Source organism: Abramis brama (genome assembly GCF_963993115.1).
Source record: "Abramis brama genome assembly, chromosome: 5".
NCBI classification, from domain to species: Eukaryota; Metazoa; Chordata; class Actinopteri; order Cypriniformes; family Leuciscidae; genus Abramis; species Abramis brama.
The window spans coordinates 35,486,755-35,513,306 of record NC_139967.1 but is presented as its reverse complement, the minus strand read 5'-3'; the positions used below and the strand labels follow the sequence as shown (position 1 = coordinate 35,513,306).

The 26,552-nt window shown below is 40.2% G+C and overlaps 1 protein-coding gene across 2 annotated transcripts; it reads right to left on the bottom strand.

Moving 5' to 3' along the window:
• Positions 1-377: 377 nt before the first annotated feature.
• tecta (tectorin alpha) lies at positions 378-21,212 on the bottom strand. 2 transcript variants are annotated; one of them, XR_014606144.1, is made up of 25 exons: positions 21,136-21,212; positions 20,674-20,813; positions 20,191-20,478; positions 19,905-20,042; positions 19,557-19,722; positions 19,110-19,342; positions 17,874-18,053; positions 17,133-17,703; positions 15,421-16,034; positions 14,606-15,176; positions 13,867-14,516; positions 12,989-13,093; positions 12,318-12,858; positions 11,335-11,534; positions 8,882-9,262; positions 7,915-8,201; positions 7,541-7,821; positions 6,915-7,022; positions 6,475-6,677; positions 5,278-5,441; positions 4,673-4,921; positions 4,366-4,528; positions 4,032-4,116; positions 3,484-3,603; positions 378-1,596 (listed from the first exon to the last, which is right to left on the bottom strand). XR_014606144.1 is itself a non-coding variant. In XM_084113477.1 (25 exons), exons 1-25 carry the CDS (start codon positions 21,197-21,199, stop codon positions 1,493-1,495), a joined length of 6,609 nt encoding a protein of 2,202 aa, XP_083969603.1. In that variant the 5' UTR covers positions 21,200-21,212; the 3' UTR covers positions 378-1,492. The 2 variants fall into 2 exon arrangements, 1 of the variants encoding a protein (XP_083969603.1); XM_084113477.1 differs by having other exon boundaries at positions 6,915-7,025.
• Between the last annotated feature and the right edge of the window lie 5,340 nt (positions 21,213-26,552).

The window sequence follows — 26,552 nt, the reverse complement described above, 5'->3', positions numbered from 1 at the left end:
GTTATGTCACATGTTTAATCCTGCGCTAGAGCCTCCCCGCACAACCCTTAAGATCCTTACCAGTGGAATTCCAGTTCATCCTCCTGAGTGACCAGAAAAATATCCCTGTATTTCCCTAAACACCACACGCTACTTTAAGATCCAGCAGAAGATCATACGAGACGGGCTCGGCGTTACGCACTCGGATCAGTTGGTTGGAGTGACAGCATACCAGCACAGGGTCCTGATCCAATATGTGCTTTTCTCAAGTCGGGATTTAAGGAACCGCCTCCCAAGCGGTCGCCATAGCAACGCGGATCGCTCTCTCGCGCGCTCTCTATCTTTGGCTTGCTGCAGAAGCCATGACTAATGCACTATGAATAGAAGCAGAATCAATGTGAATTGCTCACTTTATTCTCAAATAAATCATATCGGATTAAAACAAACAAACAGCCCATAGAATAAGAAAACATTGTTACAGTAAGTATGGACATCAAGGGTTTGGTCACTTGACTGCATACATTAAGTGACTACAGCTGACTACATAAGTTGCCATGGTGTTATGGCTGTCCCAAACCCACAGGAAATGCAGTATAGTTCAGCTGTGGTGTCATGTATGAAGTGATTAGAAACAATCCTTGAACCTTTCTTTAATATCATCATCATCAAGTCAAGTCAAGTCAAGTCAAGTATGGATGATATTGCCAGACTAAATTCACTTTATGTCAGTGATTCATACAGTACATTGAGTATTTATTGTACAGGACAAAAGTGTTCACATCCATCAAACATGGCCTACTATATACAGCTTAAATAAATGATGCTTTAAAAGTTGGCTACTCAAGAACATTTGTATTTTGGTACCGAACGCCATTCACTCATTTATCCAAAGGAATACAAAGCAACACAAATGTTGATTGGCATTTTGATCTCAGCATTACTTTAATATGGCAAAAAGGGGTTTAAATACCAAACAAAATGGCATATTGAGAATTAGAGCAGGAGAGGATATGCATTTCATCAAATCAACTAAATAAAAACAAACAAACAACATAACGTGTTGAGAATTATCATCCATTCTTGCAACATGTGCTCTCACTCTTCAGTGATTCTCATCATCTAATAAGTAATACTTGCTAATCTGTCATTAGTGGCTGTGAAATATTCAGTAGCTGTCTCTCTATCACTACGTTTCAAAGTGACAGTTTCCTTTTTTTGGTTTCTGGGGTTAGATGTTGTGCCAAAGAAAAGAGTTGGATTCTTTCAGGGTCTGAAGGGTGTCATGTATTTATGTTGGACCGAGGCACGTTGTTTTATGTCTGAGATATCCAGCTGGTGAAGGATCACTTGGTTGTATTTGATCACAGTTTTCACTTCGATGAAGGGAACTGCTCAGAGGTGGTCTTCACCGCAGGGTTGCTGATGCATCACATGCATATCCCCTCACTGGCTGTTTTGCTTCTCCCTTTCGTCTGTATACACCTCTCTCTCCCTTGGCATTGCTTGGTGGATGTTAAGAGAAGAAAATTGAGGTGTGTGTTTGCAGTAAGATGTTAATGCTTACAACAGCAGCTGCCAGAAGAAGCAGGGGTTGACGGTCAGTACTCATACTGGTGACTGTTAAGACAGAGAAAGAGAGATGAGAGGTTCATGAGAACGGAGGGTCATAGTCAAGTCATGAAGAATGCACAAGACTTACTTTGGTTTAGAGTTACAGTACAGAGAAGCTAAACTGAGCTAAAATAGTGATGTCTAAGGTTGATGCTGCTGACATTTAATATGCAGAGGATCTATTTGTGTGAGTGTAGTGTACAAAAGTGTGGACAAACAGCAGTATAATGACGAACCTCTGGTGAAGGAAAATGTTCCTAAATTAAACATACAAAATTTAGTTATGGTTCTTGAATTTGATTGGATAAGCTTAGTGGTGGTGCTTTTCAGTGACTTCACTACAGGTCAATGACTCATTCAGTCAACCGATTTGTTCAAACACACTGATTCGTTCAGGGACAAAATAAATGAATGTCTTTATGTGAGAGTCTTGAATGATTCATCAACTGATTCCGATTTAGTAAAATTAAGTACTGTATGTTGTTGACACACAACATTCAATACGAGAAATGTCTGTCTGTGTCCGGCAGAACTACAAAGCACATCCCTAAAAGTTACGTCGTTTACTACTATAAGTTAAAACCAGCCCCTATAGACCTTATTCTATTTTTTTCCTGCTATGAAAGTCAATGGGGTACATCAACTGTTTGGTTACCGACATTCTTCAAAATATCTTCTTTTGTGTTCAGCAGAAGAAATAAATTCATACAGGTTTGAAACTTGATGGTGAGTACATGATGACAGAATTTTCATTTTGAAGTGAACTAATCCTTTCATTTTTGAGCGTGTTCAATAGATTGTACTGTTGTTTAACAACAATCAGATTTATCAGCTGATGAAATGTGAATGAAGACAAAAACGTCAAACAACAAAAAAGTAGTAAAAAGTCATGAGTTGTAAAAATGTACAGTGTGCCATTTTAAAGACTGTACATTTATCCCTAACAGCCTTGTTTTCATCTGCATTAAATTCAATATGGCGTATATTCCATCCTACAGTGCACCTCAGTAACCAGTGTATAACCGATGTACACTGAACAGCTAGCTACTAGAGAAAATCCATGCACTGTGATCGTTGTGCGATTGTTTTAGATCATTTTAGATTTATGTAAGGTTTGTTCTGGTTGTGAAAAGATTTTGGGTAGAGGTATGCCAATCAAGATTGCGTTTTATGCTGCGTTCATTGGTTCATTAAATGTATTATGTAACTTGCTCAGACAATTTTTGACTATTACTAATACTACTCTTGTGTTGGATCTGGGTGGCCTGTTACTTTACAGAGATTATTATCAGGCTACTCCGATGAAAATGTCCTTTGCAAAGTAATGTGTTTGGTATGGTACTTTCCAGATATGCTACAGCGAACGCCTATAAACGCCTTTTCGTTGCACTTGTTTCGTTGGACCTGTTAATTTTTTTTTTTGCTTATGGGCGAAATTTATGCGGTTGCTAACAAGTGGGACTACAGAGGTTGTCTGGGACATTAAAAGTATTCACACCTAACAGTAAAACCCATCTACTCACTAGTCCACTTTCATAGCCTTGTTGTGTTCATAATCACGGTCTTGCAAACTATTCTAACTCAGACTTTCAGGGAAAATGTTTTAAAAAAATGTTTTTAAATAAAGACTGGGCAAGTCTGAAGTTTAATGGTGGTGACATTGAAGTCCTGCAACCGTAGTGTAATTTGTTTATAGCCTATGTTTAGCTTTTTACTTCTGGTTATATTGTTAAGGCTTCAAAATTCCTAAAAGTTGTGTTTATTATTATGATGAACAGAATGTGGTCACAGAGCTGCTTTTCTGCGATAATCCAAAACCCACTGGACAACATCCACCAATTATTTTTTCTTTTTAAAACAGTACATGTAAATGTGTGTGTGTTCGCATTTCACCTCGGCAGCTCTTCCCATCTCTTTGCAGCATTCCTGTCACACAGCTGCACACAGCGCCTGTTACTTGACTAGTGCAGATCTGCTCACAGCCACCATTATTCTCTTCACACCAGTCTGAATCTGAAACACATACACATGTTAGGTTTTCATGTTTTATGGGGACAATTTTAAACTGTACAAACTATATATTATATCCCCAAACCTTAAACCTACACAGAAAACTTTTTGCATTTTTAATTTTTCAAAAAACATCACTTAGTATGATTTCTAAGCTGTTTTCTTCCTGGGGAACAATAAATGTCCCCACAAGGACTCAAGGACAAGGATTTTGGATATTGCCATCAATGTGGGGACATTTTGCCCCCAAAACATAGGGTATACCTGAACCACACACACACGTTTATAGCTGTAATCACCTTGCTAAAACTCACATACACACTCAAATATACACCCATCTTATTTTGCCTTCACTATTGCTGTCTTAAATTACACACATATTCCTCATACACACTCAGGATTCATGCACAACTCTGAAATATACTCCATACCTCTTCTTCTGATTGGTCCCACTGACAGGATCTGTTCTTTATGCTGACTGTAATCTGTATAACTTCGTTTGTTATGAGGGCAATTCTGTAAAAGCAAGAAAGTTATTATATATAAAAAAAAAAGTAGTTCTCAAAGAGATGAACAAGATGTAAAACATCACTAAATCTACTCTACATCATGTTTGCATTTGTCAGCTCAAGCTGTTGTTCAGTGGCACATCATGTACCAACCCCCTTTACCATTGTCTCTATTGTTATAAATGGCAAGACAACTAAAAATACACAAAAATGTGTTTGTTTGTTTGTATGTGTGTGTGTGTATACAAGCTCTTACCACTTTGCAGGTGTTGGTCTCTGAGTCACACAGAGACACGTCACAGTGCAAATGCACCTCATCATAATCACCAATAAACTTAAAGACGGTGACGTGGAAGCGGCAGGTGAGGGACACGCCATTCTCAGCCATGCCTATAGTGTTATCCTTGATGTTAGGGCACCTGGAATTAAAGTTACAGTATGTGATGTGAGGGCTGTAAACTCAATGGTATGTTTTTGTTAAATATTATGTTAAATATGTATTGACCTATGCTCAGTGCTAAGCATAGTTTGTGTATGATTATTTTCATAAGCTATTTCCTTACCCTCTCTCTATGATAATGTAACGAAGGCGATCACTGCTGTAACGAGATGGTGTAGCCCAGCACATGTTAACAATGAGAATAAGCTGTTTATCATCTGCTCCTTCCACAAACACCCCCACAAACAGAACATCCCTGGTGCTCAGCACCACCTCTCCCTCACGGTACGGATGTCGGTACGAGGCGTTCTTATACAGGGCCATTTTTGTGATGAAGTTGCCCTCTTGGGTCGGCAGTGTGAGGTTTATTACACTGTGAACAGCAGAAAAAAAGGGGGAGAGTTATTAGCTTTATCATTTGTCCCATCTCTAGAGCATCCAACTGTACAATGTTAAAGTGCATGTAATATGATATTATGCTTTTTACTATATTTGTTATTAATTATAGTAAATGTGTTGTAAAATGTGATGTACCTGGCTAAAGAGATAAAAACAGCCTACCATGATGTTATATAAACCAGTATGATAGGTGCAGTATGATTACTATATGCAAACTTTGTTATTTACAGTATTTGGTTCTCTGAGGCACTTCAAAGAATACACAGTGGTATTATACAAGGCAATACAGTGGTAGTTTTTGTGAGGGGTGCATGTTGTCTGACAGCTGACCTGAGCATTGGCTTCAGTACTGTCTCCAGAGAGATCTTGATGTCCAGTTCATAGGCACAAGAAAACTCCACATTGATCGTCTTATCACGTGTTACTACATTCCCTGTGTTGTTCACACTCTCGATCCACACCGTGTTCTTGTACATAATGTGTGTTCCATTTGACTGGACACACACACACACACACACACACGCACACACACACACACACACACACACACAGTTATGGTGAATTTAATTAGCTTTCCACAGAAAATAACATATTCAGCCATGCAGACAGTATATATTTAGCCAGCATACAATGAAAGCAAAACCATAATGAAAAGAATATGAGCTTATCTTCTGTAATTCTGAACACACACACACAAAAATAATCGTGAGAATGAGCAAAACATATTTGTAAAGAAATTTCATGGTTTATTTTGTACCAACCTGAATAATATAGGAACTATTTATCAAAGCATAAGTCTAACTTTAACTCATTAAGATTTAAATTACATGGATGGTTTAATAAATACAAATATATTTTGTGAGTGTTGAACTCCAAAAAAGGTATACTTTTAGAGCTCTATGGCTGTATCAAAACCAAAACCTAACTTGCCTTCTCATAAAGCACTTTTATTCAACAATATTCAGACTTAAATTGTTTTTGAGATGCACTTCATACTGTAAGCAATCTCTCATGCACAACACAAATAGCATTATAAATTATAATATTATTATTCTCAAATAAGCATAAAACATGCAGCACATTGTTAAATAATGCACTGCAATCACATGGAACTATTTCCAATTATACTTTTCAGCACTGAAAAAATAGATTAATTTACACCATATTGGATGGAAACTAATCACTGAACTCATTGCAAGATAGCATATAAGCTCTACATGAAATTATCTCAACTGTAGGCCGAAAAAAGCTTTTTTGCATGACTACCTATAACTACCTTGCTGAAATATATATTTAACTAAAGCTGGTTTGCTGGTCTAAGCTATTGCTCAAAAAAACATTTTTTATACAAATTTGATCCAAACTTGAACTTCTTTGCTTGTATTCACATGTATGTAAATGGATGTGAAAGGAACAGTACATTTTCTTTACCAGGACCAGTACTTTCCATTCTCTCGCAAGAGGAACAACTGAGACTGTCTAAACTGAGACTGCTCTTGAACAGTTGTTAATGAGAGATTTGTTCACCTGTACAATAGAGCCACAATGTCCCTTGGTATTGTTGATATGGAAGGAGATGAAATCCTCTCCCTCGATACCAGCGCAGTGCTGGTCGTTAATTCGTACATCCTCCCTCTCAAAGCCCAACTGGAACAGACGGCACTTAGAGATAGAGACCTCCATCTGAGCATGTTTACAGGTCACCTCTGCCTGGATAATGTCATCCTCACCTACATCACAAGAACAAGATGTTCTGTATTGTCTTTTAAACGTTTCCTCAATATTTCATACCAATTCATAATGTGACCTTTTAATTTAGCAGTTAGCCCACTACTATAACATAAAAGGTAACTTGCGCAAGATGGTTTATGTGCCTGGGTTTAATAGGTAGGGTTCAAGTGTTAATAATAATAATTTACAAATGGATTTTTATTTATTTCTTCTACAGTATCATTTGTTTTACTTACTAATTTCAGTGCTAGGTAGCTCAGGGCAGCCACACAGATCTCCTCCATTCTCCTGCTCACATGTGTTGTTAGAGCAGATCTCTCCTGCACAGGGGTCATAGATCCATTCTGCTAAAGACAGGTCCAGTTACAAAGTTAGCACACAGAACACACACACACACACACACACACACACACACACACACACACACACACACACACACACACACACACACACACACGCACACACACGCACAAACACACACAGAATAAAGTTCATTAACAAGGTATCATTATATTCATCTGCTAATTGGTAAAGTTTTTTTCTGATAGTTTCTGAAAATTGTGTCTATTACGTGTTACACTATAGTTGTAAAATTTCCAGCTATAAGTGCAAATAAAAAAACCTAATTAGTTTTTTTGTGTGTGTCTGTGTGTGCAAATGTTCAATGAAAAATATATATTTTCAGATCCAAATCAAATTCTAAAAATGTCAATTCCGGTGAATTCCGGTTGCTTGGGACACTTTTTCCAAGTCATCTCAATGGCAAAAATGTCCCAATCACCCTGAATTCACCCTAAAGCCTGGCAGCCTTTCACTTCCTACACTTCTCCTTCTTATCCTGTAGGTGGCAGCGTCCCCTTACAGCAGTTTTCCAGTGCGATCCATTTGGTGGTAAGTGTGCCGAAAGAGCGGCAGGCCTCAGCGTAGGCTGCCATAGAGCCGCACACCTGGGCCTTGCGGTGGTTGTAGCAGCCGTCCATGTAGCAGGACTGGTAGAATGGGTGAGGGTCCAGCAGGCCGTGGCAGGGCTGGAAGAAACCTTTCAAATCGGTGAGTTTCAGACAGTTGTCCTCCCCCTGGAGCTCTGACACCGCTGTATTATCACAGGATTGAGCCAGGGCCACATACTGTGTCTCATCGCAACTATAGGCAAGAGTCAAGCATAAAGAGGACAAGATTAAATCTATTAATAATTAGTGGTAAATAAATATAACAGCACAACTTTTTCTTGCTAACCTGTTCTGCATGCCGTTGGTTTTCCAGCTCTGAGCGAGCTCCAGTGAGCTGATGGCAGGTTTTCCACGAGAGGTGATATAATCATCATTAGGGTCCCCGTTAAAGTTCCCACACAGTCCACACACCTTGTTCTGCAGCCGTGGGCCCATCATGATGCTGAGGGTGTTGAATCGGTTATAACGCACCTGGATGTCCTGAGGAGTGTCAATCACTAGGAATCCTTCTGATGTGGATACTCGTGTCATTAGACCTGTGACAAAAGGTACGGACACGGGCGTACCATTTACCTGAGTTAAAAGAGAAAAACACTCAGCATTTAGCTTGGAAACATCTAATGTCTTAACCATTATATCATAATTTCATAGTCAACCTATAAAAAAAGGCAATCTCACAACTCATCCTCTAAAGCATAGTTTACTACATGTAGAGTAGTTACAACCCTGATCAAACTCAACTGCCTTTCCACCTTATTTTGTAACATGGAAGTAAACTTTTTTTAGTGAATGTGCAAGACTTCCGATTCATTAGCGGCTATAGGTAAATCACAAGAAGAAGAACAAAGTGCAGTTAACTGTAAAACAATTTGTGCTACAGTGTTTATATTTATGACAATACATAAAATATTATAGTAAGAAATACCAGTTTGCATTATCAAGCAGCATAACAAACTGTTTTGTACAGTTAAAATAACTGGAAGCGGATGACACCAGAAGCCATACACATTCAATTTAAAATGGCTGCGCCAGCTCTTATGTTAAAAATAAGATGGATAACGTTTTAGTAAAGTAAAGACCTTGATTAGCTTGTTCAGGTGTGTTTTATTAGGGTTGGAGCTCTGTTCTAAAGTATCATTTTAAAATACCTGTTTTTTTCTTTAAATTCTCCTAGGAAATAGTAGACCACTTCACCTGAGTGATTTCCTGTCCCATACTGTACATCATTTGAAGTAAATTTTTTGTGTTCCTACCTTGACCGTGTTTCCCGAGATGAGAATGTTCTCCTCGTTGATGTAGAGGTAAGCATGGGAGATGGTGGTTAGGTTGGGTGTACTCCACTTGTCAAAATTGGCAATGAGCTGAAAAGATAACTCGGGCAGCTTGTGACAGATAGTTGAAAGAACAAAGGAGCATGAGGCAGGTAAACGAAGAGAGGCACCATCAAAAGTACGGAAGACGCCACCCCCTGATGCCACACAGAGCTGGTTACGTCGGGCAAAGCATCCTCGCACACCATGACGTAGAACGCATTCCTCCTCTGATTTACATCGCCTTGGGTCACACTGAATCAGATTCCGTCCAATACACTGACAGCGTTTAGTGCAGTCACTGTTCCAGAACAACTGCTTAGGCTGAGAGACAGAGTAAATAGATCAAAAACAAGTAACACATTTATTGGTTTTGTATCCAACAAAAAGCAATGAGCAATGCTAGGTTTTTTCTTTTGTACATTACTGAAAAACATGCGAGTAGAGGTTACCCATACAAAAGTTGACACCACAGTGCTTGGATATAGTGTCTGGTTGCTAAGGTATACTAAATTCAGTGTCTTAAATTCACTGTTATATGCAGTATGATCAATTAACATTAAAATTCCAAATTATTATTTATTTCTTGATATAAGAAAAGATGATAAAATTGAACGTGAAAAAATGGCAATGTAACGACAAAATATTTTCACAAAAACAGGTTTTATGTCTTATGTCAATTTGCTTCTCAGATATAATAAAAATTATTATAAAATAATATTATAAATAATATTAGAGCTGTCAATGTTAACGCGTTGCATGCGATTAATTCCAAATCCTTAACAACTTAAACTAATTTAACGCAAAGGAATAACTGAAGTTGCGTCATTAATGTAATTTATGGCACGCAGTTAAATTATCTTAGAAATCGGGAGTTTATCACACTGAGCATACAATAGCTCAAGCACCTGTAACCCTGGTAGACGGAAATTTCTGTTCCAACCATTTAACCCGATTTTGCTTTTCTGTTTGCGATCAGATCATCTTAAAGCGAGTTTACCCAAAAAAGAATATTACCCCATGATTTACTCACCCTCAAGCCATCCTAGGTGTATATTACTTTCTTCTTTCAGACGAATACAATCTGAGTTATATTCAAAAATGGGTAACACTTTATAATAACTGTACGCTATTAGTTAAGCATTAGTAAACAGTTAATTCATCATTTATAAAGCATTAATAGACATTATTAAGCAGTTTATAAAAACAGCTATAAATTATTTATTCTTGATTTATAAGCATATGTGTTTAATAATTGTATTTTCAAACTTTATTAATGATTATTTATCATATCTAAATGAAGTATTGCATTATTTACAAAACAGTTATTTAGGAGTTGTCAGTGGTTCACAAGATCACTTAGAAAGTGTAAGTAAATGATTAATAAACTATTTAAATGTACATGTGTGCCGTCTGCTGGAAGCTAGTTATTTTAGTTTATAAAGTTTTAAATATGGATATTTTTCTTACAAAAACCCATCGCTTTGCTTCAGAAGGCCTTTATTAACCCCCGGAACCATATGGATTACTTTTATGATGGATGGATGCATTTTTTTACTTCAAAATCAGGACCGCCACTCACTACCACTATAAAGCTATTTTTTAATATAACTCTGATTGTGTTCGACTAAAAGAAGATAGTCATACACACCTAGGATGGCTTGAGGGTGAGTAAATCATGGGATCATGTTTATTTTTGGGTGAACTATTCCTTTAAGACCTAAACTCCGGAAAGGTTTTCAGTTCAATCATCCAGTAAGCAAATTCATTTAATCAGTCAAAAGTAGCGCTAATGTAAAGAAAACCAGGCTGATTACATCAGAGATGGCAGAGAGAATAGTCACTCACGTAGCGTTTTCAGTGAATTATTCATTCCAGTGTGTGTTTCGCTTTAGAACACCAGCTCTGTCATATTCTGTGATTGTTTCTGAAGAGCGCAAGCCCTCACACATCGCACTGTGTGAAATATAGACTGAACGGAACGTCAAAACACCCCACCATTGTATGGCCAGATCATACACAAACTACGTTTTTTATCTGGATAAAGTAAACCAGCAGGTTTTTTTTCACGGATGCTTTGGTGTGCATAAATGTGTGAATTTTATGGACTGCTTATATCATTTGGTTATTTGGTGTCCTTTTTTGGAAAGACACCAACATTTACCTTGAAAAGAGCTAGCAGAAAATACAGTTTTGTGAGAATCACCCTTCAATCTGATGGTTTACTTTGTTGGACATAATGAACGTGTTAAACAAGATCTTGTAATGTGGCAATACTTTTAAGAGATGTTTATCCTTCATGTCTGACAAGCAAAACAAACTGATTTGTTCTGCACAGTTATCACAGCTTCATGCTGTGTATTGGCTTTGTCCAATTTTGTGACATGCTGTCTCACCTCATAGTATTTACCATCCGTGTAGCATCCACAGTTCTGACTGAGGATACAGCTCTTGCCGTTAAGCACATAGCCCTGGTCACACTGGCACCCTTCAACACAGTACTGGTTACAGTCTCTCTGTCCACGTGCAGGGGCACATTGCGGCTGGCACACCATCACACAGCTGGAATAGTGGCTGTTCACAGGGCACGACAGCACTGGGCACACACACAGAGGGGGCAAAACAAGAGGAGTTCATTGGACGGGTGAGTTTCTCGAGAAGTAAAGGGGAGGATGTATTGTATTTCTCTGTAAAAGGCTTATATGAATGTGTGGCATTCACGGGGCCTTGATTGTGCTAAAATGTCCTCTAGTTTCTTTCTATGTTGGCAAAACAGAACATATGTAAAGTAAGCCATGGTTTGTGGTTAGACAGCATAACGCCAGGCATTAAGTGGTTACTGAATAGCATTTTCATGTTAGCTATAGAAGTGCAAACAATATGTGCATCTAAATGCATAAAAATGACTTAATAGTTTAGTAGCAGCCTCATAAATGTTACTAAAATTCTAAATCTTTACATTTTCTGAAGGAAATATGCATGATGCTTTCCCATAATGTGGTATGTTATTGCTAAGACATTCTGAGTGATTTTCTGAATGTTTCTATACAGTTGCTAGGGCATTTTGGCTGGTTATGTGGATGCTTACTGGTCCAAGTCAAAGAGCCCACCCCCATGTCTCTATGGTATTCTAGTCTCTAGAAATGGCTCTAGTCCTTCCTTTAATTTAAGTCTGTTTTTTTAATCATTCATCAGGTGAAAGTCTGAACATTTAGAAAAGTAACAGCACACCTCTTCTTAATGAGCCACAAGATTTACTGTAGAACATACCCCTAACCTCAAAAATGAGCTATAATAATCTTGATGCTAGCCTTAGCAAGCACCACTAAATTTAATGCATAACAAGATTGTGACAAGAACTACAAGACATATTTCTTACCACAGGGTGTGGAACTTCTCCAGTCAGTGACAGATACTCCTTGTGTCTGACAGGTACTGGCATAAATCTGTAGCCAATTACAGATGGTCTCTCTCGCACCTTGATCCAAACATGTATCCTGCAGACAGCTCTGATAGAAGTAGGCTGGTGCCACTTTGCTGTGACAGCGTGCAAACACACCTCCACGGTCTATAATAAGTCCACATAATCTCACCGCCTCAGGTTCGACATAAACATACAACCCTTCAGCAAGATGAAAACGGTTTCCTGGGCTACCGTTATCCATGTCAGTGTTACCAACAGCATCCGTTACTTGGGCGGGGACCTCAGCAGCCAGGTCCCTCTCAACCAATCCACAGCGAGGACAAGAATCCCCGCAACCCACTTGGCAGAAGGTGTCACGGTCTGCCCATGCCATGCCCCATTCACTGACACTTAGAGTGGGACCAGAAATGGGCATTCCTTGGCAGAGCCCACAGGTGGCATTAAAGAGACTGCGAGGAAGAGTGAGGAGCAGTAGAGTATTCCAGTCAAAAGCCACCTGTAGAGATATTATTAACCAGCTTACACATTGGATAATGTAAATGTAGAGGTTTTGCATATTTTTCTGTCTATGTGTTTTACAAGTAAAAAGAGGTTTGCTTGAATATTTATTTTGGTTTGTACTCCACCTTCAGTCCAAAGTCTGTCTCCACAAGTAACTGCAGACCAAGGGTGTAGATGTTAACTTTCCCTGGACCGAGTTTTATAGGCAGATACATGCGCTCTTTATTCACCTAAAAGTGAAAAAAACAAAACAAAACAAAAATCACACTTTTTTTATTAATAGTCATCAAATCCTTTTGGTACATGATTCATCGTTTTCTGTATCATCTCTTAGCTGTTATCCATCTCTTGTTCATCTTCTGTCTATACTTAACATAGTTCAAAAGCCAGTTTCTCGATGATTCACTCTGTCTCTCATTCTCTAACTTGGTTTTCTTCTCCCCTCAATCTTTATTTGATCTAAAGTTCCTCAGATCTTTCGGTGGTGTTGGGAACTCATTCCAGACGTGTTGTGAACTCATTCCAGACGTCACTCAGTTATCAGTTTCTGTCTGTATCTGCTCCAGTATGCTAACAGATGCTGACTGAAATATTATACCCCTCACCTGAAAAAAATTACTCCCGGTTTAGCTCTTCGGTTCATTAAAATAACTTTGTGTCATAAAAATGAGGAGTTTGACCTTCAAAAGGTTGTGTTCTAGAATTACAGAGTCAGACGAATTCTTGTGATTATGAAATGTCTGCCACTCAAGCAAATGGCCAAAAAGTGTATCAGTAGCTGTCTGTTCTAGTGCAGGTGAATTCTGTACTGATCCAAATCAGCTTTGGATCACATCTATACACATTGTGAAACAAATACGAACATGCTATCTGTGTTACTCAAATTCATACAAGTTTTACACAAATTACTTTTCTTGGACATGGCCCTGTTTAAAACAAAGAGAACAAAATCGTAAGATACACATTATTGATAATCTCAACATATTTTCCAGGACAATCTTACCATGACTGTGTGTTTGAAGCTTCGGGACACCTCAATTTCATATCCATAGACCTCCAAAACAAATCCCCGCACCCATATAGCTTGACTTGTGTCTCTCTCTTCATTCCGAACCGAAAACTGGAACATGGGCAGTCCTCCCAGAACTGTCTCTGCACTGTCTAGTCCACCAAACCCATCCTCGTCCCCTTCTCCACACTCAGTAGTGGCCAGACGAAGAGTACAGCTGCTCTGGAGGTCAAATGGTACACCTCCAAATGGCAAAAAGTGGCCATATCCAGCAACAACACACATGGCCTCAGTCCTTGGCTGGCAGAAAAATAGGCCTTCATTCTCCTGGCAGTACTCCTCTGGGTGACAGGGTGAGAAGGTGCAGTATACACTGTTGTCTGTGCCATTACAGTAGCAGCGCTCCTGGCACTCCCAGTCAGTCCAGAATGTCTCATTGGTGGCCAGCTGGCGACCCAGGTAGAAGCAGCCACAGTCACTACGTGCCACACAGATGCCATCACGGAGGGCAAAGCCCTCTTCACACTGGCAGCCCTCGGAGCAGGTTAGAGGGCACGGCTCCTCTGGATCATCCAGGTTAGAGCAAGTGAGAGGGCATGCAGATGTACACTCATCGAAATGACTGTTTTCTGGACAGGGTAGAGCTAATGAAAGAAAGAAAGGGAAGGAAATCATGTAACTAGGATAAAAGGTGTTGGAAATGGTAAAAGAGAGAAACAATTAACACTCTTACGGCAGTTGGTAGCACTCCTCCAGGCTCCCAGGTTGATCTGAGCATCCTGGCAAGCTGAAGCATATGCCTGGAGGGAGTTACACAGGGCAGAACGGTTTCCCTCCCGTACACACATGTTGTAGAGGCAGTTCCTGAAGAAAGGAGAGGGATTAACAGCCGTGTGGCAAGCCAGGAATGAGCTGTTTACCAGGTCATTGATGTTTCCACACAGCCATGGGCTCTGGTACAGCCTTAAATCTGTACACATACGATACAAGTCCTCACAATCGCCATTGCATGTCAGATCATCTGCAATGGCTCTCCAGCCTTCAATAAACTGGTCGGCTGTATCGGCCTGCCTTCCACTAGGAAGCCGGAGGTCGTCAATTGGATCTCCATTGAAGAAGCCACAGAGACCACAGGTGGTGTTGTAAAAGAGAGTAGAAAGAGTGATGTTTATCAGGCCTTGACGTGAATATCGGGAGCGAACTAAACCACTCCACTCAATCACTGTGATATTACCAGAGGACCGGTATATCATGAGAGGCTCCACTGGATGAACATAAGGAAGAATCGCTGGTTCACCATTGACCTGGGCAGAGAGAGGTATGACAACATCAGCACATGTCATACAATCTGATAACTTGGTCTCAGCAATATGTAAGAATATATTGAGGAGCAATCAAATCTACTGTTTAAATAATGATATTGCTGTAGTTAGTTGTCTTTCTTTTGAAGTCAGTATCTATTTAACAGCATCAGTTTCAGTTTCACAGACCTGAGAACTGAGGTTTTTTTTTTTTTGCAGATTAGAAACTATGCAAGACACCACAAACCTTGATCAAGTCGAAATCCGAGCCACCTATCTGTGCTTCCAAATGTCCCACCCTAACGACCACTGGCCTTAGCCATGTTGGGCCCTTATTCACCAACTTCCTGCCAATCTTCACTTCCACTGATGTAACATTTGCAGGCAAGCGTCCCAAAGTCTTCACCAGGTAGAATGAGCTCTCATCAGGGAATGGCATTGTGGACCCATCAAACGTGGCCAGTATTTGAGACTGGGATAGCAAACAGACTGCTTCGCGACGAGGGTAACACCCCAACAGCCCGACTTCTGCTGCACACACCTCGCCTTCCCCACAAGAGTCATTGAAGCATGTCACTTCACCTGCCGGGCCACACACACAACGCTGGGTGCATTCTTCACCCACCTCGCCCCCTTCCCCTGCCCAGAAGGTCTCATTTAGGGCATAGTACAGGCCATCACGTTCACATCCACACTCAGACCGGCGGACACAGTGGCTACCACTCAGCACATAGCCCTGGTCACACTGACAGCCCTCAGTGCATGGATGGGTACAGTAGAGGTAAGACGTCAGGTCGGAGCAGGAGGCAGGACATGCACTCGTGCACACTTGGTAGTGGCTGTTCTCAGGGCATGTCAACACTAAGAGCCAATAGTAAATGGAAAAATGCAAGGTCAGTGTAAAAAACAGCATAGAAAGGACATATTCATGATAGAAAGTGAGAAAAGGATTAGTTCACTTCAGAATTAAAATTTCCTGATAATTTACTCACCCCCACGTCATCCAAACTATTCGTGTCTTTCTTTCTTCAGTCGAAAAGAAATGAAGGTTTTTGAGGAAAACATTCCAGGATTTTTCTCCATATATTGGACTTCAACAGTTATCAACGGGTTTGCAAATTGCAGATTCAATGCAGCTTCAAAGGGCTCTACACAATCCCTGCCGAGGAATAAGGGTCTTATGTAGCGGAACGATCTGTAATTTTCTAAAAAAAAACAAAAAAACATTTATATACTTTTTAACCACAAATGCTCGTCTTGCATTAGCTGTGATGCGCCACACATTATGTAATCACGTTAAAAGGTCGCGTTAAAAGGTAGGCGGAAATATCGACCTAGTGTTTACAAAGCAAAGTCAAATGCCCTTTACAAAAAAAAAGATAAAATAATGATGTCAGACGATTTTGAAGTTAGAGAAGAAAAGGAGATGTTGAGTTTTTCGCCCAACCTTACATTTTCCACCTACGTCAGGTTACCGCCTGACCTTTCCAACATGATTGCGTAATGCGTGAAGTCGTGGATGTGCAAAACGAGCATTTGTGGTTAACAAGTACATATATATATATATATATATATATATATATATATATTTTTTTTTTTTTTTTTTTTTTTTTTTTTTGAAAATGACAGATCGTTTCGCTAGATAAGACCCTTATTCCTCGACTGGGATCATGTAGAGCCCTTTGAAGCTGCATTGAAACATAAATTTGGACCTTCAACCCGTTGATGACCGTTGAAGTCCACTAAATGGAGAAAATCTTGGAATGTTTTCCTCAAAAATCTTAATTTCTTTTTGAATGAAGAAAGAAAGACATGAATATCTTGGATGACGAGGGGGTGAGTAAATTATCAAGAATATTTTAATTCTGAAGTAAACTAATCCTTTAAATAATGTATACTTAATTTAATCTCACTAAAAGATGTTGAATTAACCTTAAGATCACACCTGATCTCACTCACCACAGAACGAGCGTGATCTCCAGGGTCGTATAGTGACTCCCAGGGCCTGGCATGCAAGTGCATATGCCTGTATAGCCTGGCAAAGGGTGGTGATGTTATCACGATTGCTGCACATATCATAAACACAGCTGTACACAAATGCTGTAGGGTCTACCACAGCCCTACAGTCTCTGAATGGCCCGTCAGTTTTATTGATCAGCCCGCAGTAGTCTGAGCGGAAATAGAATGCTTCAGCTGCCGGTTCACACAAGCTACAGTTCTGGGCACAGCCATCTGTACAACGAAAATCTGTGTCCTCGGCTCGCCAGCTACCACCTAGTTCCACTACGCTCTCTGCCAGTGAGCCATCTGGCAACACGGGGTCGTCGGCGGGGTCATCGTTGTAGTTACCACATAGACCGCAAGTGTTATTGAAATAAGAGCTGGGGAGGGAGATGGAGGCGTAGTGCAATCCGTCATAGGTCACCAAGAGACCAAAGTCTGTTTCCAAAGCGACAGCAACACCAGATTGGTATACCTTGACTGCGCCTAGTTGAAGTTGAACAGGGAGAGTCTTTATCAGGCCATCCACCTGTAACAACAGAAACACAAAGTGAAAGACATTGAGAAAGGTTATATCGCCTGTGTCCTGCAAGAACAATTTAATCTACGAAGCTGTTATTCATACTGATTGTACAGTTGGTCAATTTAGTAGGAGGAGTAGCTTCAAATTTAAAGGACTGAAACATGAAGAGAGCCAACCTGCACAGTTCCCAGAGTCCCTTTGGGTAGTGTGACACGGTGGTTGTACACCTCTACTGTCACGTCCCTTAGCCAGGACACAGTGGTCACACCACGGTTTTCATTCTTGGCCTCCACACTGAAGAAGGGCAAACCAGGCATTTCCCAGCATGGACGAGCCAACAGATATGAGCAAGTACCCTGGATAAGAGATCAAGGAGATCACACAGTTTCATCCTACAGTTCTTTACAAAGCAAAAACAAAACAAAACAGCAAATCAGCATTATATTCAGCTTTGTGATATGATAATCTTAAAACAGCTTTTGCTTTCAGCATAACCCTCTGATAAAAGATATTTTATAAAATCAATCAGTGAAATATGATTTGTATTATTTTTAATTTGTTTCTAGGTTCAGAACATTTTATACTTTACTATTTCCAGATGCATTGTGCACATTTAATGGGCCACGTGCCCTTTTGTATACTGATAAATAAGTTGCATGGTTATTGTGTCTAGTTGTGGTCAGTCCAGTCGAGCCGCCAGTATTGTTGTCATGGGGGGTCTGGTCCAGCCATTAAGGTCAATGTTTTTGGAGTAGCCTATTTATCAAAGCATGGATTGAAAATGCATGGTGTTCTGTCAAGCTCAATTGCAATTTTGTTCATTTAAAAAAGATATATTAGGTCAGGATTTGAACTTGGGTTCTACTGGGTGATAAAAAAGTAAGTATATACCATTGGACTATCACATCTTTTATCACAATTTTTTTTAGTGAATGACTAAGTTTGTAAAAAACGTGTTTTTAGGTCATTTTAGGTCATTTTCTAGGGCACAAAGTGAGCCAGGACTGCCAATAGTGCTCCCTTAAAGGGATGGTTCACCCAAAAAAGGAAAATTCTGTCATCATTTACTCACCCTCAAGATGTTCCAAACCTGTATGAATTTCTTTCTTCTGTTGAACACAAAAGAAGATATTTGAAAGAATATGGGTAACCAAACAGTTCGATGGGCCCTTATAACTTCTATAGTACGAAAAAAAAATACTATGGAAGAAAATGGGGCCCATCAAATGTTCGGTTACAGACATTCTTCAAAATATCTTCTTTTGTATTCAACAGAAAAAAGACATTCATACAGGTTTGCAACAACTTGAGGGTGAGTAAATCATTTTGGGTGAACTATCCCTTTAAAAAAGGTAGATAACTATTACTGACCATTTTTATAGAAATGGGATCATTTTAACTCTATACTGCACCTGGAAGTGATACAGAAATCCATCGAAAGTGTGGTAGTGGGGGTCTCCAAACACCACACAGGTGCTAGTGCGGGTAGGCTGGCAGTAATAAGCCCCCTCCACTTGTTCACAGGTCTCTAGCTGACCACATGGAGTTTCCTGGCAGATGACCTCATTATCCACATCAAGACACCTACATCGTTGAGTGCATTGGTCTGATAGCCAGAAAATCTCTCCACGCCGGTAAAACCGCCCTGAAAAAAATAAAGGTTGCAGAAATGCAAAGATAGGAAGAGAAAGATTGGGTATGGTGTGATAGATAACATGTTGAAATAAAAGTGTACATACAAAATAACCAAAGAGCACACAAATGATATAAGATATCTTATGAGTAAAATACGAATTAAATGTAGCAAATACCACAAAATATAACTCTCTCTAACTACAACTATATGCATTTTGTTATACCAGTGTAGCTGCAGCCATTTGCTGGGTCTATCTGCTCAGCATCAATGCGGAAGAACCACCGTCCTGGCACGTTGACATTAGTGGTCTGTTCAATGTTGACCACTTCGTTCGAGCGTGATCCAGGAAGGTTGAAGAAATGGCTGACATCTCCACCATTGAAACCTGCCTAGAGAAAGCAAACATAGCAGAGAATGAGGAAAATCATGAGATCAAAGAGATTATGTTGTGAGTTTGCAGAGGGTGAAAACATTTCCCAGCGAATTACCTGATGCAAAGAACCAGAAGAATGTAATGAAATAGTCCATAATATACAGCAACCTCTGTAACAGTTGTGATTTTCAAGATTACCTGTGCTGTGGTTCCTCCCAAGCCTGTAAGAGGGTCTCCTCCACTAGCCGTGCCTGTGCTCCAGCTGATCTCTCCATAGTTAAACATAGCAAAATAAGCTTGGCCATCTGAGATTAAAACTGCCTGAAATGTATTTACCTGAAAAGAAAAAAATAATGATTACTCTCTTTTGTTGTTCATGTGGTGATCAAACAGTACATACTGCTCAGTAGCTCAGTTTTTTTTATTTTAAATTGGTCATGCAAATAAAACAGTGACAAACTGAATACATCTCTTTTTGCCTCACCGGTGTTGTCTGGCTGCCTCCGTAGAAGGTGACCTGATTCCAGGTAGCAATAAAGACCCAGGTGGCAGTGAACGATACCATATTCTTGAAATACTTTCTGACATCCTGATTAGCCCTCTCCAGGATCTCTGGGTCTGTGCTCTCACGGTAGTACACATCTCCACGGATACCATTATGCACATCAGCCCATAAAGGGGCAATGAAGGAACGACTGTCACTGAGGGGGAAAGCCTCTGGAGTGAATTGACTCACCTGAATGCTGAAGGAGATCACTCCATTGTTGTTGACCTGTTGGGGAGTAGAAGATAGTGTGCTGTTACACTGATCTCTTCACATACAGGTAGATGGATGAATAGATCACTAAGAACACCAAGAATATTTACACCAATCTCCCAATTCACCGCTGAATTGAACACCTATGATGTTGCAATGAGATTTTTGGTGATTTATCTCACAGTTATTGTTCATATTTTGGAGACTTACATAAAGGGACCTATAGGGCATATTGAAGAATATGAATGGAATTAGTAGTGGAATCTCTGGAGAGCTGCCATCATCCATCTTAGGGGTTTCTAAATCCCTGTGAGCTGGTCCAAAGGGGTAGAGGGTATCCTGAGAAAATGCTATGCAGAGAAAAAAGGAAATGTTGAGAATGAAATGAAAAGAAGCATTGATCAGCTGGCCATGTTAGGGTGACTGGATTGAGAATAATGGATTTAAACTACATCAATTCAGTGATGTACAGGCGATGTAGAGAAGTAATTTACAAAGACTTGGAAAAGGTTTGGGTTCTTGGGTTCTTTTTTAATCACATCTTTACTTAATTAATTAACTCTTTATTCAGTGACTTGCCTCTTTTTATCTATCAATCACTGTTACATCTAAAGGGGCTGTGGAGGCAAGCAGGAGAGGGTTTGTATGCAGTTGTGAGAGGACATCACTTACCTCCTCTGGGAGCAAGGGTGCTGAAAAGCTGGAGCAGAGAGACTAAAGTGCCTGTTCTGACCATCCTAAACACCTGAGAAATATATAGAATCAGAAAGAGCTTTATTGCCAAGTGTGCTTGCATTCACAAGAACATTTTCTTGTTAATGAAGCCTCTAGTGCACACATATAAATACAAAAAGACACATATTAATAAAATTAAAGAAAAAAGATATGAAAAACGTGAATTCAAATATTCATCACAAAATATCAGAAATACTTTATTGGCACCAGCCTTCCAAACATCAGTTATTTTAAGATGAAAATATTTTGACCATTTTCATAAAGAAATTTTAGTATGAAAATAAGCCTATTTTAAGAAATTAACAACTAGGCCAAGTTGCATTTGTTTCCAATCTGCCCTGGTTTAAAGAGCAGTCTCCCAGGTCTCCCATGGGGGCATTCTCCCCCTTTCTCCCTCTCCATGGTGGGCCTGTTCGCCCTGAGTTGAAAAGGTTCTATTATGTGATGAGGAACAATGTGTTGGGATCACATTCTCCAGAACTATCGTGTGAGTGGGCTATGGTGATGCAGTTCCAGGCCTCCACAGTGCCAGTAAGCCCGCGGCTGGGAGAACCTGCCTTGCTCCTATCCATCGTCTGAAGGGTCTATTACAAAGTGTTTATGTTCTATGACTTGTTGGCATCAGAGAGAGGACTGTGAACAGTGAGGCTAATGGGTTTAATTTAGCAGGCTTGAGTTGCCAGGGTCTTTACGGCAACCCTGAGGGGCAGAAGTTTGGGTTTCACTCCCTTTAGATTCACCCAGCCTTAGTGTGCCAAAATAAAAGGACATCTTCTCAAATCCGGAACGGAAATGATAATGACCTAAAATGATTCTGATGGTAAAACGGTCAACTGGAACTACTTTGTCATTCCGGACTTGATTTAGGTAGACCTATATTTTGAATAGGAGCACCAAATGTCTTTTAGAAAGGGCAATAACAAAACAGTGAGCAATAGTAAGTAAAACTGATTCATCCAAAATTATATCCCAGTCTATTTCAGTCTTAAGGGTGTTTCCACAGAAAACTTGCCACTTGCCTCAAAATAAACCTAAACCTATACTAATGTAAACACAAAAGCAAAATACTGCTAAAGTTCTAGTGTCTGATTAAATAATTAGTATATAACTTATATGTAGAGTGTATGATATGAAAATATATGTTACATAAATTGTTTGTATTAGTCATGGCAATGCAATTGTTTTTTTCTCCTATAGTTAATTTTGTACGTATGTTCAAGTTTTTTTACAGTATGACAAATCCAGAATGATGTTGTCAGATTAATGTGAATAAATTAAAGCTTACAATGTCCTTATAGCCCCATTAATCAAGACATGGCATCTAATATAAGTCTAATTAAATTTGTCATTTCACACAATGTTGGAATCTTAATGATTACCTGCAGACATACCTTTGCCTCAGTAAGAAAATTATCCAGAGGAAGAAAATGTAATTTACCATCCTACAGTAAAGATAGTTTAATTCACTTTGTATTTTAATTTATTAAAAAAGCAGTAATAAAATAAATGAATGAAATAAAAAATAATAATAATGAAGGAGCAATTTAAAAATGACTTTTTCATTAACAAAATCAGCAATAATTTATCAAATAAAGCATTTCAAAACTTCCATGGAAACAACCTAAAATTTTAATTCAAGCTGCTTGCGTTAGGAACGAATACTCAAGTCGCAGTCTTACAAAAAAGGAAATGTACCATTTCTTCCTACTGCCAAATGAGAAAAAAATATCCACCTTCCAAAATAACTGAAATCCAGTCTCCTGAAGAGAGCCTATGTATTTAGACAATGCCCTGCATAACATCTTCCGTCATGAAACCAAAGCACAGACAAAACTGGCATTTGATGGGATTCCCAAGTGAACCATGAGATACTGTGCGAGATGCCAAAAGCCAAATCCATTGCTCTCCACATCACATTACATAGACTTGAGTTCATTTGGCTAACCTATCAGAAACCGATCTCAAACAAGCTGCCTTGTCTGACGACTGGCATTAATAACAATGATAGATGTTATCAAAATTTCTTAGTTACCGATTGGCAGGTAAAGCCTATCATTTACATTTTCACACACAAAGTGTGTTTTCAAAACAAAGAGAGAGAAGAGAGGTGTAAAAGAGGCAGAGAGCACCTGAACATCACTTGTGAGAAACTGACAAGGAGTGAAAGACAGCGAATTTGTCATAAGAAAACAAAACAAAACAAAACAAAACACAACGTTCCAGTTCAAAGACCACAACTCAGAAATCAGCACTCACCTGCCTTCATAGGACGGAAGTTCAGCACGTCACCTGTGCATCAGCCTCTAAGTCACATCCAAGTGGGTACCATCAACACAGTCTCAAGAGCGGAGGGGCTCTGCTCTTGGATGCAGAAAAGGGAGGGGGAGACAGCCCAGAAAAACCCTCCTAAATCCTCCACTCACACAAAGTGCTGTGCTGGTCCAATTCCACAGGACAACCGCCAAAGACAAGAATGGCAAACACGGCCCAATCCGTGCTTCAGGGTACGCTTGATTTCAAAGAGCAAAAGTCTGGAGAAAGTGATCCCAGAATGAGAGGACAGAGAAGGAGTGAGAGAGTGGGTTCCCTGTACGGATCTACTGAAGGGAGACGCATCAGAGGCAGGCGCTACCTTTTGCACCAGGGATAGTGTTAAAGTTAATCTGAGATCGTTTTTTTTTTTGGGGGGGGGGGGGAGGATAGGAGAGTCAGAGGGAAAGAGAGAGGGGTGGGGATGGAGAGTGGGGTTGAGACTTTCGAAAGAGGGAAAGAATAAAAAAAAGAACAAGAGCAGAATAGAAAAGAAAGAGTGGATGAGAGAAGGGGGTAGAGCTGAGGACCAGTGAAAGGTGGCGTTTGGTAAGTAACTGAAGGAAAAATATTGAAACTAGAGCCGTAAGCACAAAGAGGATTTCTGAAGAAAATGTCAGGCCTTTGGATCTAACTCCAATTCTCTAGATAGCAGCCCTCTCCATAGCTAGTGCACAGTCCACTGCATCTCTTCTGGGGCTCTCCAGCCCACCCTTGGGGCATTTATTTACAAAAGAAAACACGGCAGAAAAACATTGCTTTATTTGATTAAAAAAAAGGAGAAGAGCTTGGGTTACCACATTAACATGAATCTGCTTAGACACTCCATGTGTGTGCGTGAGTGAGTGAATCAGTGCTCCCCCTCCTGTCTTACTGGCCTCCTTGCACCAATTAAGGACAGCCTCATTTGCAACAGCTCACTCAACCCTGGGTTGATCTCCAAATGGGGCTCATTTCCATAGATGCAGTGGTGAGATAACGACAAAAAGGGGGGAAATCATTGGTGCATCCACAGTGATAGGGTCTGGGAAGGAGATGGGAGCAAGATCTGAGTCAGACTCAGCATTGTTTCTAGGAGGACAGTGGACGTAACTAGATACCAGAGGGGGGCAGGATGTGTGAAAGCCGACTGGACGGACGCAGACCCCAGATTCCCTGTGACCAATGTGGGGGTCCCAGCGGAGGGTTCTTTTACACCTTGTTGCTTTGTTGTGTAAATGCAGACCATACTCTTAACCAAACTAGTGCATAACAAGGACATAGAGAATTTGACAAAGAGTGCAATGTGGTCCCAGACTGACAGTTGAATCATCTTGTGCTGGAATGACCAGATACAGAAGAAAGAGTGAGTAAGGACAAAAAGGAGACAGCAATCCTTATCTTCTCACCATCATCTCCTTCTGCCGTTGTAATTACTTACTAACAGGGTTTATCATTCTGTCTTGCTTTTTTTTTCCATTTGTCCCTCATTCTACTTCATGTTAACCTACAAACAGAAACATTGTGGTTGCGGAATAGGTCAACTCAGCTGAGATAATCCTGCATCTTTACAACCAAATCTTTACAAAGTTTCAGTCCCACCAAGAACAAGAGATGGCTATGAGCTTGGTGATAAGCATTAACTCCACTGTCTGGGCATTGGAGTCAAGTGTCTGATAAAATGTAATCGCAAACTGTCAGCCCCATCAACCACCTGCCAACCAAACCTGGCAGATTGGAATCAGGCTGACTGAATTACCATAATGTCAGCGGGTACAACGAGGGCCTTTGGAGTCATCGAGCAGCTTCCGTGGGAAAGGACTCAAGCATAGATGAGAGCACTAATGCTGCAGTTGCTTGCTGGTAGGTTCACCAGGCCTGACCCTGTATGCTAGAAAAGGTCCTGGACAAGAACCTGGCTGGGTCATCCAATATCTTAATTTTCATCCAAACCCCCTTGATGCATCCAACGCCAAGCAGTTGTTTTGCCCTCATTTTCTTTCCTTTCCTCAACAATGTCAAGCCCCCTTAAGGTAACTCAAACCTTCTTAGAAAACATCTCCCCCTCCTGGCCACACAATGAGCTTCCTTCAGCCTTCCATGCTTTATGGTGAACAGGGTAGATCAGGCTACCAGTTGCCCAGCCAATTCTTTTTGCTCTGCTACAGAGTGAGGCGATAAAAAAAAACTTTCTTAAAACCCCCACCTATCCAAAACACACCAAATCCCTCAACAGCTCCCAGTGTGACCTTGCCTTTGTAGCCCACCCCTGCTTTCATGCCCTGGCAACCCCTTGTCCCTCTTCCCTCAGATTGGCACTCTCTGTGTTGCCGATCCACCAGTGAACTCTGGCTACAGCTGCACTCTGGGAGGCTATGCTGCCCAATAGTTAGGCCGCTAAGGAGATGGATGTTTTTTAAGCCTTGGTTGGACAGAGCTGTGGGTGAGTCTGAGAGTGTGACAGCGATGCCAGATTTGGCACGTGTAGCTTTCACCTGTAGGCGTGACAGGAATAGGCCAGCACTTCCAAACGTGGTGAAACCAATTAGGCATGATGCTTTTTATCAGCCAAACCACTGTGGTGATCCAGGTGGCAGGCTAGCTTGTGGCTGTCTGGCTGGATAGACTCCAGTTGGATGCTAGCATTTGCCTAGGCTCTTGGTGAGGTCTCCACAGTGGCTTGTCCCTAGTGTGAGTTGAGTAAATACACAACTACGACAACAAAAAAGAGGAGCATATACAAGAAAGCACAGCAAACAAAATAAAAGGCAACAGGTATAGGTAAACCTGGTGAAATAAACATGATAAAAGTTCACACAATTTGTCCTCAATACATTACCTTATCACCAGTTTATCCAGAAAAACTACCATAGCCTTAGATTCACCAGAGTATAATGGTCATCAAGCTCTACCAGTTTTGCAGATTCAACAGCTGGACCAGCTGAGCCAGGACATAACATTGGGGATATCTGGATACTGTTGTTAACTTAATTAACATTAACACATCTCTGCTCACGTCAGATGAAACATGTAATTTTAAGTCCACTAACAATACCGGTAAAACA

Bases quoted from the DNA above. Each gene is read 5' to 3' on its own strand.
- tecta (XM_084113477.1), bottom strand. From the start codon at position 21,199: ATGGTCAGAACAGGCACTTTAGTCTCTCTGCTCCAGCTTTTCAGCACC. The intron at 19,343-19,556 runs GTATAACAAAAT...TATTTTTTTCAG, and splicing joins AAATGGCTGCAGCTACACTG to GGCGGTTTTACCGGCGTGGA. The intron at 5,442-6,474 runs GTGAACAAATCT...GTGTGTGTCCAG, and splicing joins ATTGTGGCTCTATTGTACAG to TCAAATGGAACACACATTAT.